We start from the raw sequence: 14004 nt of genomic DNA, 5'->3' as shown, positions 1-14004 counted from the left end.
TGATGGTGTAAGGCTATTAGAATCTTTTCCTGGCCTAGTTTTTTAGTCCATACAGAAAGCAAACCGCCTCTCAACAAAATGAAATATACCAGGAACAATTGCTCATACAAATAGAAGTAACAAAAGGAACAAGAATCTCTATGCCTCATATTTTCATCTTTCTAAATAGTTCAACAATCTCACTACATTATTTGATCAGAAATATAACCGAATAGAAACTAGCAGCACCAAATGGCAAAAATGTACAGAAGAATATGCCTCTTTAGGAGGAAAGGGTCTGTCCATGGCCTTAGAGTAGCAGCATATCAAGCAAACACAACAGAAAGAGGCAAGAGACAAGAAACCAAAGACAACTACACAATAATGGCAAGGAACAAGGCATGTGAGGGACAAAAGAGCTCACATTTAGAATACCTTGGAGGCTAGTAGGATTTTTCCGTTTCCACAGGAAATTATGTAGCTTGAGGCTACCTACTACCCTGATCTCTTACTAGTACATGAATGGCTTATTAAACCTAGAACATATCTGTTTTAGTTAACTTCTGGGCAGGGAGGGGGCTAGAGGGGGAGAAGAGAACAAAATGTACTTAAATGCTGAATTTTTTCTCCAGGCTGAATGCCTTTCATCCAATAAGACATTCAAAGCAGTGACCCAGCAAATGGATTGAAAAAGCAATCTTCCGTCCCAGTGCCACATTATCATTCCTATTCAGTATTCTCCATGAGATATCTCAATCAGCTGTGTGTAAGTGACAACGCAGCCCATTGCTGGGTTAATTAAACATTTGACTTTAACACCCTCCCCGTCATTAAGCAAATAAAAACAGATAATTCAAACTGCACTTCATCCTCAGGGTACACAACACACATGTCAAAATTAAGAGAGTCCAAGGCCTCTGGGGAATTCTGTTGGGCCTATAATCAGTTTAAATCTTATCTGGTTTATCAATTATTCTATTGATTAAACCAAGCCAGTTATATACAACTCCTCTGACACATGGGATTGATGTCAGAAGAGCATGAAAATAACTCCAGGAGGTTCCAAACTGATTTAAAAAGAGACCAACAGACAGACCAATAATAGTCGATTATTACATACCAGTGATCCATATACTGAAAAGTTGATTCTTAGTTTCAGGCGGGTGAAGTGAACTGTTTCCAATCACTATGTCCCCCTACCTCAGAGATGGCTTGAGTAAATTTATGTCTTAAGAGATCAACATATTTTCTACTGCTTTAAACAGAAGCTACCATGCTCAGCAGCTGAAATATTTTATAGATACTAACCCTAAACTGTAACAGAATCTCAAACAAGGAAAACTAACATTTTTTCTTATCTTCTTACCTGTCTGCATGTGACCAGGAACATGAGCGGATGAAAGGATACACGCTTGGAAGTTGATTCTCCTAAAAATATGCAATCGCCCGGCCATTCCAGTATCCTAAAACATCACATTCTTGAAAACAGAGAATCTAAGAAAGCACAAAGACCTTACCATAGATACAAAGTCATGGCTCCTTTTATTCATTCCAAAGGTAAACATCTTCAAAGCTATTAATAACAATGAAAATACTGAGCTGCATCTCAAAAGAAATGTTGATATCTACAATCCCAACATATAATGTTTCTACTGGATTTTTTTAAAAAACAATTTAGATACTCTCCTACCCAATTCATTGTGTAATATCCTTTGAGTGTCCAGAATGCTTAAAACAAGGCCGTGCCCTACTATTTATGAGAAACCTACTAGCAAAAGGTGGCGGGGGGAGGGAGGGGAGGCTACTTTACACCTGATATTTGCACACTTGTACCATACTCTTCAGAAACAAAATTTGTTTACTGCTCTGTTGGCACCACATGTGCAATCAACCATAATTTAACTTATCTCCTTCAGATTTTTTGTTTTCAGGCAGACTAAGTAAGAAACCTGCATTAGCATGCTGTATTCTACACTCACCACTAGAAATACTGAGGGTGCTATTTGTAATTGTATTCTTTTTAAGAGGTTTGTTCTCTGCAGCTGTTTTCTGCTTGCAGTGTATTTTGTGTAATCAGCACATCATCATAAATACATTGGCTGTTCCCCTGAGGGTAGCTGTCAGTGTTTAATTTACAGAACAACCTGGCCAATGTGAATTTTAACACTACAGCACTATGGCAAGGAGTTACCACACTCTGTGAAAAACAGGTTTCTATGAATTTTTATATCAAGAGCTGGTCCCAGGACAATTTAGGTTCTAGAAATAGCCTGTTTAAAGAAACATTTTATACCTCGCATGCAATGGACTCTTTCCCATTTACAGTCTTAGAAGAAGCCCTGAGCTAACTATAACTACAAACCACAAGTGGGCACTACCAAATCTTCGAAACACGGATTGAAAATCTATGATCTACCAGCAGGAGGCACTATAAAAAATGTTACTCATCTCTTTTTTAAGCTAAATGTAAAACTACCAAAAACAATACTGCTCTCTTAGAAGGTGTCTAAAGGAAGAAGGGAAAGCCATTAAAGAGAAAGACTAGTCTAAATATGCACAGCACTCTTTTGGCTGAAATGAGTTATACCTGATGTGAACATCAGTGTACTGCTCCTTAGGGCTGCTATTATGCCAGGCCTCTAGCTCGATGATGGGAAAAACACATTAAACTAATGGTTACTCACAGTAGCAGTGCCCTCAAATTCTATGCATAGTGCCCTGGTACATAGGTTCTCAATAAGTGTCTGATAAAGAACTATAAGCTCTTTGAGGACAGGGCTGACTCTTAATTTATGCCCAATACTCTGTACAGTACCTGGCACACAGAAAGTACTCTCTCTGTGTATGAATGAAATGGGATTGTGGCTAGTTGTGAATGGCAATATATTGTTTGTAAAGCTTTAGATCTGCATGATGTTGAAATGCATTCATTTTCCCCTTTACAGCCTATACAGAGCGGACATCATATCCTTCAGTCATTTTTATCAAAACCATTTGTACAAAACCCTATGTAGCTCAATCTTACCATAAAAAACAAACTCGCCTAGACAATATTGGAATATTTCAAACTTATATTTTATTTTAATAATGATGATTATAGAGGAGAGATTAGAACTTCTATAATACTTTATATTTCTTTCATACAATAAAATTAAAAGATCATTTTAAATGCCCAGAAACGTAACCAGTAGCACTTTTCTATTCACAAAGTAGTAGCTCATGCACATGTACACATTCTAGAAATCAAGGGGTTACATATATGTATTTTTCTGTTATGGGCTATTTTATAAGTTAGAATGCCTACAGTTAAACTGAATCAAAAGAATGCTTCATGCTGAGTTCTGCTCAGTGTGTTTGCTTTTAAAGCTGTATAGAATTATACTTTTCATGATGTTTTACAAAAATCATTAAATTGTGACTAAGATTATTTTTTTAGAAAAAGAAGAGAATTACCTATTTCACTTCTGAGAATTTCAAATTTGCCCAAATTTACGGTACAATTTACCGTTAAATTTTAAATGATTAACTAGAGCAACAGACATTTGTGGAACTTGCTCTGATACTGCTACAATCAAAATGTTTTTCTATAACAATGTTTTAAATTTCATGTAAGCATAGATTTATGGAACTTGCTCTGATTATGCTATAATTAAAATGGTTTTCTCTATAATGATTTTTAAAGTTTTACAAAGCAGAATCATGTATAGCAAAATTTGTTAACACTTTTAAATTGACTGATCTCAGTATTCTGGCAACCAGGAAGAAATTTTATTTAAGAACCCAAACCCTATGCCATTCTTCCTTTCTGTGATGTGAAGACATTTCAAAAAGGTAATTCTTTTTTGCTTTTGTGTCATATAGAAGGCAAAATAGGAACATGATCCATTGACCGAGTATATTTGCATTTGTTTTCACCCATTAGAGACCAGAAGTTTTAAATTCAATTGAATATTTACAACTTAACACTTCATAAAAAACTGTAGGCCTAATAAAACCTATCTTAATTTTTAATGGAGAAATTAATCACATTTTTCCTTCTTAGATTAAGAACTACAAAAATACATCCCAAGACCTTTTGAACTAAACTGGATGGGGTTAGACTGAGGTCACACCAGATCAGAAGACTGCATTTTCTCTTCCCAGGAGACCATGCAGTAGTTCCATAGGCTGCCATTAGATAGCAGCACAGTACACACCATCAGTCATCTCTCCCAGTCTCCCGATAAGACTGGAATGATCTCTCTCACACACACACACACACACACACACACACACACACACACACACACACACACACACGTTCTAATTCAATTAGTGCAGTCGGCAACTCCAGAAAAGAGTAATTCAATTAGTGCATTGTGGAGCTCTACAATACCTCTAAGCAGATGTTCACCATCTTCAGGAACTGGAGCTAGGTTTCAAATACCTGTGCCACCCAGATATGCCACTACATTATGTCATTTGTCAAAGTGCTTACATACGCTTTTCTGGCTTCAAAGAAAAGGTGAGGAAACAAACCCAGGCTAAGTTCCTAGAGAATTTTCTATCCCCTACACTACAGAAGTATTTCAGTTTTAGGCTGCAGTAATTAAATTACATCATCTAAATTATGTTCAAAACAAGATGTTTCACTGTATGCTACACTATTACACACTTTTGCAGCACGGTCTCTAGTTATGCGTGCCACATTGTAATGAGGACACTGTCAAGGTGGAACGCACTCACACGGAAGGACAACCAGAATGGTAACGCCCTCCACCAAAACAGGAGGTTATGAAAATGGGAGAAATGAATACTGATATTTTCCAAAGAAATGCTGCAAGAACTAAGAATATTCACCCTGGAAACAGAAAATATAAGCAACATGAGAGCCATCCTCAAACATACAAATATATGAGCATGAAAACAATTACTTTATATTACTAGGAAAGTTAGACTTCTAATCACTAGGTGAACAAAAAGTTTGACTCCTTCTTTAGGGAACACCTTCTTATAGAGCCAACAGTGAAGAAGAAAACAAGATGTCTCACCAAGTCCAGCTTGCTAATAGTGGCAGTGATTAAGCAGAGATTATGTGACAAACATTTCATAAAGGATTCCTCTATGTGACAAAATGTCCATCTATGTCCTTCCCAATGCTGAAATTCTAAGATTCCATTTATGACAAATCATTCATGAGGCAAGTCTGGACTTCAGGTAATAAGGCTAATCATTATTATAGAGGTGTGATTGTTTCAAAGCCCATGGGCTGAGACATTTTCACAGTAATTGATGCATTAATAATATACCAAGAGAAGAAATTTTGTAGAGTTAAGATTTAGAAGATTTCATAAATGTACATATTGATAGCCTTATTTCTGATGAGCACTTGCACACCTCTTATTCTTCCCAGATTGAAAAGAATGGTTTGTTTTTATTCATCTTTAAGAAATCAGACAATGAGAAATCAATTTCTGTGAGAATGATTTTTGAAACCCCCCCCAACTGAGTCAAGACAGTGGGTTCTCACATCACAGCTGAAATGCAAATTTACATCAATATTTATGCTTTAAAAATAGAGAGCAATACTTAAAACAACAGTAATTAATTCTCAATATTTCTCCCATTGGTCTTGCGCTGTATTTTGTAAGTGAAGACATAATTCTGGGTCCAAGAGAGCAGAACATAATTTTACAATTATTATCCTCCACCTTCCAGCATGACCTCAAAGGAGAGAATTAAGAAATGTCCAAAATGATTACCACGATTTTTCCAGTGCATTTCACTATGTATTCATAACAGAGAATAGTTTCCTGCATTTCACATTTATAGAAGGAGAGAGCTAAGCTAAACAACTGTCCTTAAAAACCATCGATAATGTTAAAACAACAACAATAACAATACATGAACAGTGTTAATTCAAGTACTTCAACACAAACTCCTACTTTTTCATTCTCCAGAAGAATTACAAAAGACTATTCTCACTTAAACTTTACTAGGAAGGTTTATGCCCCAAAATAGGTTAAGATAATAGCACACATCTATTAACAGTGCTGTTTTCTGGGGTGCCTAAGTGGCTCAGTCGGTTAAGTGTCTGACTTAAGCTCAGGTCATATCTCACGGTTCGTGGGTTCAAGCCCCGCGTCAGGATCCCTGCTGACAGCTCAAAGCCTGGAGCCTGTTTCAAATTCTGTGTCTTCCTCTCTCTCTCTGCCCCTCTCTGACTCATGCTCTGTCTCTCTCTGTCTCAAAAATAAATTATAAAAAAATTTTTTTCAACAGTGCTATTTTCTTAAGAAGAAAAAAATTTTTAATATAAAATATTTTTGTTTTAAGATAAATAAATAGCATCTTAAAACAAACAGCAATAAAGGCTCCTGGGTGGCTCAGTCGGTTAAGCGTCTGACTTCGGCTCAGGTCATGATCTCAGAGTTCGTGGGTTCGAGTCTCGCATCGGGCTCTGTGCTGACAGCTCAGAGCCTGGAGCCTGTCTTTGGATTCTATGTCTCCTTCTCTCTGACCCTCCCCTACTCACACTGTCTCTCTCTCAAAAATAAATAAAATGTTAAAAAAAAAAACAGCAATTGAAAACACATTCTACTACTAGAAAATATTTACCAAGAGATTTATGGTTTGGCCTTTGCAACCAAGATTTTCTACTCATGTGCCATTAAACTGTACTAATACAAATACAATGGCTCTTTCCATATGACCTATTCATCATCAACCTTACTATAAATATAAATTTTGCACATTTAAAAGTTTTTCTTGGTGAACTTTTGAGTCTTTCATAATGAACCACTTCCTGAAGACATTCGATAATTAGAACAATAAATAACACAGCTGCTGCGTTAATTTTGATTTGACTGACAACACTGTTATATGGCTGGCTATCAGTTTAACAAACCATGTTATTCCATCTTTTAACTATACCCACTACTGCCTTCCCAACCTCCTGCCTCCACAAAATAGAACAGACACTTAAACTGATTCTTCCTAAACTTCTTTATGAAGTATTCCATAAGCCCCCACATTAATGAACTAACCCAACTTTAGACTCCTTTCGCCCATGCCTCACAGCCAGCACTTCTACTCCAGTGTTAAGTTTATTTCGCTTCATCAGCATCACTTCTCTTTAACACTGTCCCTATTCATGCATTTAAGGCAACTACCTCCAACCTCATCAATGAGAGCAGACAAATGGGGGAGAAAGGAATGAACTGCAAACACCTCAAACAAGAAAGGTTGCTTAAAAAACCAAGTGTCACATTCTGACAGTTCAATATTTCATAGCCAATACAAGGAATGTGCAACGACACTGCAACTTTAAATCTTTTCCTCCTATGTCAGTCTCTCTTTCTCTCATTGTAATGCCAAAGGGAACAGCAATCAGAGTGGAGATGTTCAACGTGATAGAGGTCAGGACACCATCGGATCAACGTACCAGAAACACGACCTTGTTTATTTTTTTTTCCACAGTATTATTGTTTACAGGGTGCTTTGCTCGTGTACCTTGTGGTTCTTAGCTAAAAGATGAAATTACAGCCCAGGATGAAGCGCTCAGGCACACATCCAATTTGTGTTTCCATCTCAGAAAACAAAAAGCTTCTAAGGCCCTCAGGCTGCCATTCAAACTTGGAGGCTGACATTTTTAACAGCATGAACCAGAGACTGGCAGAGAGAATGATATAATGCATTTCTGACTTGTCAATCAAAGACCTCACCTCTGCTGTCTTGTAAACAGTTGGGGGCCATCTAACTACATTCATAAACCTAGGGAGAGCTTACTGCCAGCTGGGGTGCTGGAGCCACATGCTCTGGCTTCTATTCACCAAAATCATGATTCAGTTTTATAATCTCACTGTAAATAGTCCATAGGCACATTTCCAGGACTACTGGAATAGTACCAGAGTAGGGAATACAAAAGAGATTTTGGTCAAATACTGTGTTATTTTCAAGCTGTTGGAATCCTGTACCCATTTTATCCTCATTTTACCAACTCCCCCCAAAAGACTGCGCTACGCTACAACGGAAATGCTTACAAAAATTAATGACCTGCCAATTTAAAAATCTAGGAGAAGTGTACAAATATTATACTAAAAAAAGGCACTCCCCAAAAAACATGGCTCATGCAAAGGGTAGCTGCAATGAACAGCAACTATTTTTCAGTAAAACTGATCATGTGTTTTCTTTCAAATACAAAACTTTCCATGCTATACAAAAGCTTTATATTTACTAGTTTGAAATAGTGCTCTCTCTATATTCATGTGTATGTGAAACATGAAAACATAAAATGAGTATTTCTCTCTTTACTCTTTCCTTTCTATTTATGACCCCTAACATAAAATAATTAAGCCAAATCAGGCTAAGGCTTGAACTTTTTGCTGAAGGATCATATGTGAAAATGCATATACTCTTTTCTAATGTCAGTTTTACAAGGCACAAAATTCCAATTTAAATCATATCAAGACACAGATACTAGGTTTGCAACAAAGGTCTTGAGGCTTTGAATGGTACACCTGAGAACCGTAAAAGGCGGATGACAGATAACCCAACAGGGGAAGGTGCACTGCAAGATGCCGTTTCATAATGATGTACTACATCCTAGACCCAAATAACTATTTCAAAATATAACAGACTTGGTCTCCAGGGGACTGGGCCAGAGAATACAGAAAAGCTACTCAACATCACTCTCAGGAAAAACAAAACTCATGGGTATCACCTCCCAATAGTAAAGTACTACAATTCTTAGAGGCCTATGCAGCTAAACAAGTAAAGAGATGGGTCTTTTTTTCCCCCTCAATGAAGCTGTCATAAATAACCTGGGTTTCTCTCTTCATGAAAAATGACAAAGAAGTTTCCCGAACGCAGCCTATCTACCAAGACGGCACATCTTGACAGTCCACATAAAATACCAAGTCTAGAAACTAACACAAGGAAGGACAGCAAGACAATCAAACACTACCACATAAAGCAGAACAATAGTGAAGGTACAAATGGCTGTGGCAGTCACAAAACAACCAACAATGATTCCTGAATAGCAAAGAAAGAACTCCTGTGACACCCTGGCCTCTACTCAGCACAAAGAGGAGAATAACAAGAAGGTAATCTTGGAATATAAAGAAAGTAATACATACCTCTTCAGAGGATACAGGTGAGTCTTAACTGCCCACAGTAAGAATGTGTCTGATAAGGACAGTACATCCACAGAGGCTCCCATTACTCTGAAAGTTTTCATCAATTCCTTCTTCCAGTGTGTGCTGCTTACCCTGAGGCAACCCCAGACCCCTTAGGGTACCTGTACTCTCCCTTCTGCCATTAGGGGTCATGTTGAATTTAGAGCAATTAGGGAAAATCCAACATTATTTAACATAAAGGCTCACTTTATGAAGGGAAGAGTTTAATTTTTCAGAACCATTAGGAATAAAAAAAATTTTTTTAAGGAATGATTGTCTCACAATAAAATGATTTGGTTTACTCTAAACATTTGCTAATGTTGCACATTAACCTGTAAATTAACATTACCAGCATCAAAGGTATGTCAAAATACTCAGCAAAGGAGGAACTGATTATTACAAAACTTGAAATAATTGGAGTATTTAAATAACCTAAGTGGGGATCTTAAAAGAAAAATCACTCCTAATGATTCCTCCAAGAAAACCTATCTCTAGGATAAGGCAAAATGCAACAAACTCAGTTTATCTCTCCTTTTCTTAGTGAAATTCATATAAACTTTGAAAAGGGTAGAAGCTGGATAGTAAATTCCAATGTTAGCTAAAATGTTTTAAACTCTATAATTATACTTTCTTTTTAAGAAATGATATTCAAGAATATACTTCCAATATCTTGCACATGTATTTTAATTTTGTGCCTAATCAAGCCTAAAGGGTCACTTTCCGTACGCTTGATGGATTCCACCTTTCTCTAGACTGTTGTTTATCACTACTACCATCGTTTTAATTTTCCCAGTGTCTATTCTTTCATAGTATAAGGATAAAATGCAAAATGCAATAAAATAGTCAAATAATTGTTCAAACATACACTGCTGTGGAGATAAAGATCCTGACATCATTGAAACCGAACTGTTAGCTGGCTGGCATTGGCAGAGCCGCTATTTAATAGCTGAAAATGTGCATCAACTCTTGTTGACTCATCAACAAGAGTCCAAATTCAGTGTACAAAATCCACTTCAGAGGGGATCATCATAGTGGGAGCTATATGGAAACCAAATGTATAAAATTTGAAGACTACCCATAAATCAGATTCAGCATGTTTTCCTTTTTTCCATGTAAATGTGTGCTTTGAAATGTTTATCATGACTTCTTTCTGAATACACAACAGTAGTGTATATGTACTTGGAGGTGGCACTGGCAATTCTATGCTTTCTCTTCTTCCATTCTATATAGGTTACTTGATAGTTTTCTTCAAATAATTTAGGTCCATTCATTTGTTCAACAAAAATTCAGAAAACACACTTTGTATCAAGCACCGTACTTGACATTGAAAATATAAAATGAACATAGTCCTACTCTCAAGAAACTCAGTCTATGAGGTGTCTGCGTGGCTCAGTCGGTTAAACATCCGACTTTGGCTCAGGTCATGATCTCACAGCCCGTGGATTCAAGCCCCACGTCGGGCTCTGTGCTGACAGCTCAGAGCCTGGAGCCTGCTTCAGATTCTGTGTCTCCCTCTCTCTCTGCCCCTCCCCTGCTCACTCTCTGTCTCTCAAAATAAAGACATTAAAAAAATTTTTTTTTTAAATAAAAGAAACTCAGTCTAATGAGGGAACAACTGCAAAAGCATATCAATGCCATGACAGAGGTATCTATTGTATGCCCTGGGTACAGAAGCTCTGACGAGATTAAGGATGGGTGTGTGTGTGGGGTGTGTGTGTGTGTGTGTGTGTGAGAGAGAGAGAGAGAAAAGATCAGCAAGGACCTTTATCCTAGAAGTAAAACTACTTGAGTTGAATCATGAAGATTAGTAAGTAGTCAGGTAGATAAATGTGGGAGGTAGGGGATAGTTAGGGAGGACAGGTGTTTTCTGTAGGGCTCTCCACATAGGGAGAACAGAACACGCAAAGACACAGATATATAAGAGAACACAGCACCTCTGGAGAACTTTAAATTTGAAATGGCTAAGAATTACGTGAGAGGAAGCCACTCAATTACATGAATGGTAAACCAACTTCAAACTATGGTCAATTTACAAACATGTAAGCAATTGGCCGTGAGATAAAAACGGACCAAAATCAACATAACTGGCCGATGAATGTAGAATTCGGACAAGAATACGCCATAATTAAAATTCAGAAAGTATTAGTTTCAATAAAGTGGTAATATCTACAAGGACACTTAAAACATTTCCTTCTTTCTTTCTACTTGTCTGAATTTTCTACAATATTAATTTTTAATTTTTATATTTTATAATTTTATAATGAACTGGAGTAAAAATATTTTAAAGCTAAACCGCATTTCCAGACATGCCTGTGTGTGTACATATATCCATGAATGGATGTCATTCCAAACTGAAGGATGCTAACATGATATTATCTTATAGTATAAGGATTATGGGTGATACTTTCTTATTTATATACTTACCAAATAATTTATATATTTTACAACAAACAATAAATTAGTTTTATAAGTAGGGGAAAATATATGTCACCCCACCTGCCACACACACACACAAACAAAATAAAAGCATTTTTTATTTGCCACTACATGCAAATTCCTAATGCAAAGACTATAACTGGGGTAAACCTAGATGAAATGTCAACACATGCACAAAAAGAACCAAATTCTTTATTACACAGAAATTATGCTGTACTGAGATTATCCATATACAATGCTGGGGGGGGGGAGGCCATCACCTAGGGCTTGATAAGCATTTTTGTCATGGGAAATTTTCCTTATGGCGTTATTGTCTGGTCAGATTTGAATGTTCGTTCACACCAAGTGTGATAATCCATACTGCCTTTTAACCTCATTTGTAAAATGAAGTCTTCCATACATACATATACATACACATGTACATTCTGAAAAATGCTTAATTTTCCTAGCATTGTTCCATTTTAACATTTCACTTAGTAGAGGGTAATATTTAGTGGACCTCTAAATATTTTTTTTTTAACGTTTATTTATTTTTTGAGAGAGACACAGAATATGAACAGGGTAGGGTCACAGAGAGAGGGAGACACAGAATCAGAAGCAGGCTCCAGGCTCTGAGCTATCAGCACAGATCCCAATACAGGGCTTGAATCCATGAACAGTGAGATCATGACTCGAGCCGAAATCAGTTGCCCAATCAACTAAGCCACCCAGGAGCCCTAGACCTCTAAATATTCTTAAATAATAAAATACATTCTCTCTCCTAAAGTCAACCCCAAACAATTTCAACCTTTGACAAGGGACCTTTGCTAATATTAAAATATTATATAGTTCACTTAGCTCAAGATTTCCCTAAAATATCATAGCTATACTTGACACCTGAAATATTCTAAGGTCATATCGACCTAGTTATATTCTTATTGTTATAAATTCTCTTTCAACGTCTAAAGAAAATAAAGAATCTTAATTACTGAGTTACTTTTAAGTACTTTCTTTCTACTGCTCATTCTCATTTAATATCAGATTATAAGATCACTACTTGCTGAGGATGAGCAAATGATTCCACAAAACACACCCACTGTTAATCAACAGAAATCTTCTTAATTATCCATATACTTTCCAGGACAAACCAATGGAATGATGAAAATGAGAATATGTTCAAATTAACCATGTCCTCATAGAATCCATTAAAGCAATATTTTCACAATCTTTTCTGTCACTAGTTTAAAATGTGTGATGTGAAATGTTAATGGTCAAACCATCCCAATGTTGCCATTTCCATATGAATTACTGAAGATAACCCAACAAACTAAATAATGACTCCAAGGATCTTCTACTTCTGTTGTCATTGAATTTTGACTTTGAAGGTACTTCAAACTTACTAAAGGAATGTCATAATTTCAAAGAAAAAAAAAACACCATGAAGCTATTACCAACTCCCTTTCTTAAACACATTGGGCAATATTAGTAAAATGAGTACCCTTTCTGGGATAATCACTTTGAAGAAATACTGGACTGTTTCTCTTCTTTTTTTAAGTTTTAAAATTTAAATCCCAGTTAGTTAACAAACTGTAATCTTAGTTACAGATGTACAATACAGCGACTCAACATTTCCATATATCACCCAGTGCTCAACACAAGTGCACTGCACTCCTTAACCCTCATCACCTATTCATCCCTGCCCCACATCCACCTCCCCTCTGGTAGCCATCAGTCTGTTCTCTATAGTTAAGAGTCTGTTTTGTAGTTTCCTTCTCTCTTTTTCCTCCCTGCTTTGTTCATTTGTTTCTTAAATTCCACATATGAGTGAAATCATATGGTATTTATTTGTCTTTCTCTGACTTATTTTGCTTAGCGTAATCCTCTCTAGCCTCTAGCTCCATCCACACCATTGCAAATGTCAAGATTTCATTCTTTTTATGGCTGAGTAATATTCCATTGTACGTATATGTACACATATACACATACATACCATATCTTCTTTATCCATTCATCAGTTGATGGACAGTTGAGCTCTTTCCATTTGACTGTCTCTTTTAAAGTTAAAAATAGACTTTATTTTATGACCCAGCAATTACATTCTTATTTTTAAAAATATTTATTTATTTTGGGGAGAGTGCAGCGTGGGGCAGAGAGAGGGGAACAGAGGATCCCAAGCAGGTTCTGCGCTGACAGGCTGACAGCAATGAGCCTGATGTGAGGCTTGAACTCACAAACGGCAAGATCATGACCTGAGCTGAAGTTAGACACTCAACCTACTGAGCCCCGCAGGCGCCCAGACCCAGCAGGTACATTCTTAGGCATTTACCAAGACAAATAAAGACACATGTCCACAAAAAGACTTGTACAAACTGTATATAGTAGCTTTATACATAGTAGTCAAAAAATGGAAGCAATCTAAATGTGTATGAATAGACAAATTGTGGTATAGGAAAAT

General features: G+C 36.7%; 1 protein-coding gene across 6 annotated transcripts in view; it reads right to left on the bottom strand.

Annotated features, from left to right (window-relative positions):
- The window catches only part of BTRC (beta-transducin repeat containing E3 ubiquitin protein ligase), a 176558-nt gene that overhangs the window by 96537 nt on the left and 66017 nt on the right, over nt 1-14004 (bottom strand). Inside the window, exon 1 of one of the 6 annotated variants that reach the window (XM_029932418.1) lies at nt 1346-1432. The exons of the other annotated variants lie outside the window; for them this stretch is intronic. Coding sequence (XP_029788278.1) covers nt 1346-1369 — 24 coding nt within the window. The 5' untranslated portion in view covers nt 1370-1432. Of the gene's footprint in view, nt 1-1345; nt 1433-14004 lie in introns of those variants that run through there. 6 annotated transcript variants of the gene reach the window in all.

The sequence above is a fragment of the Suricata suricatta genome, chromosome 2 (genome assembly GCF_006229205.1).
Source record: "Suricata suricatta isolate VVHF042 chromosome 2, meerkat_22Aug2017_6uvM2_HiC, whole genome shotgun sequence".
In the NCBI taxonomy this organism is placed as follows: Eukaryota; Metazoa; Chordata; class Mammalia; order Carnivora; family Herpestidae; genus Suricata; species Suricata suricatta.
Note: the sequence above shows the minus strand (reverse complement) of the source record. Positions and strands in the feature narration are given on the sequence as shown.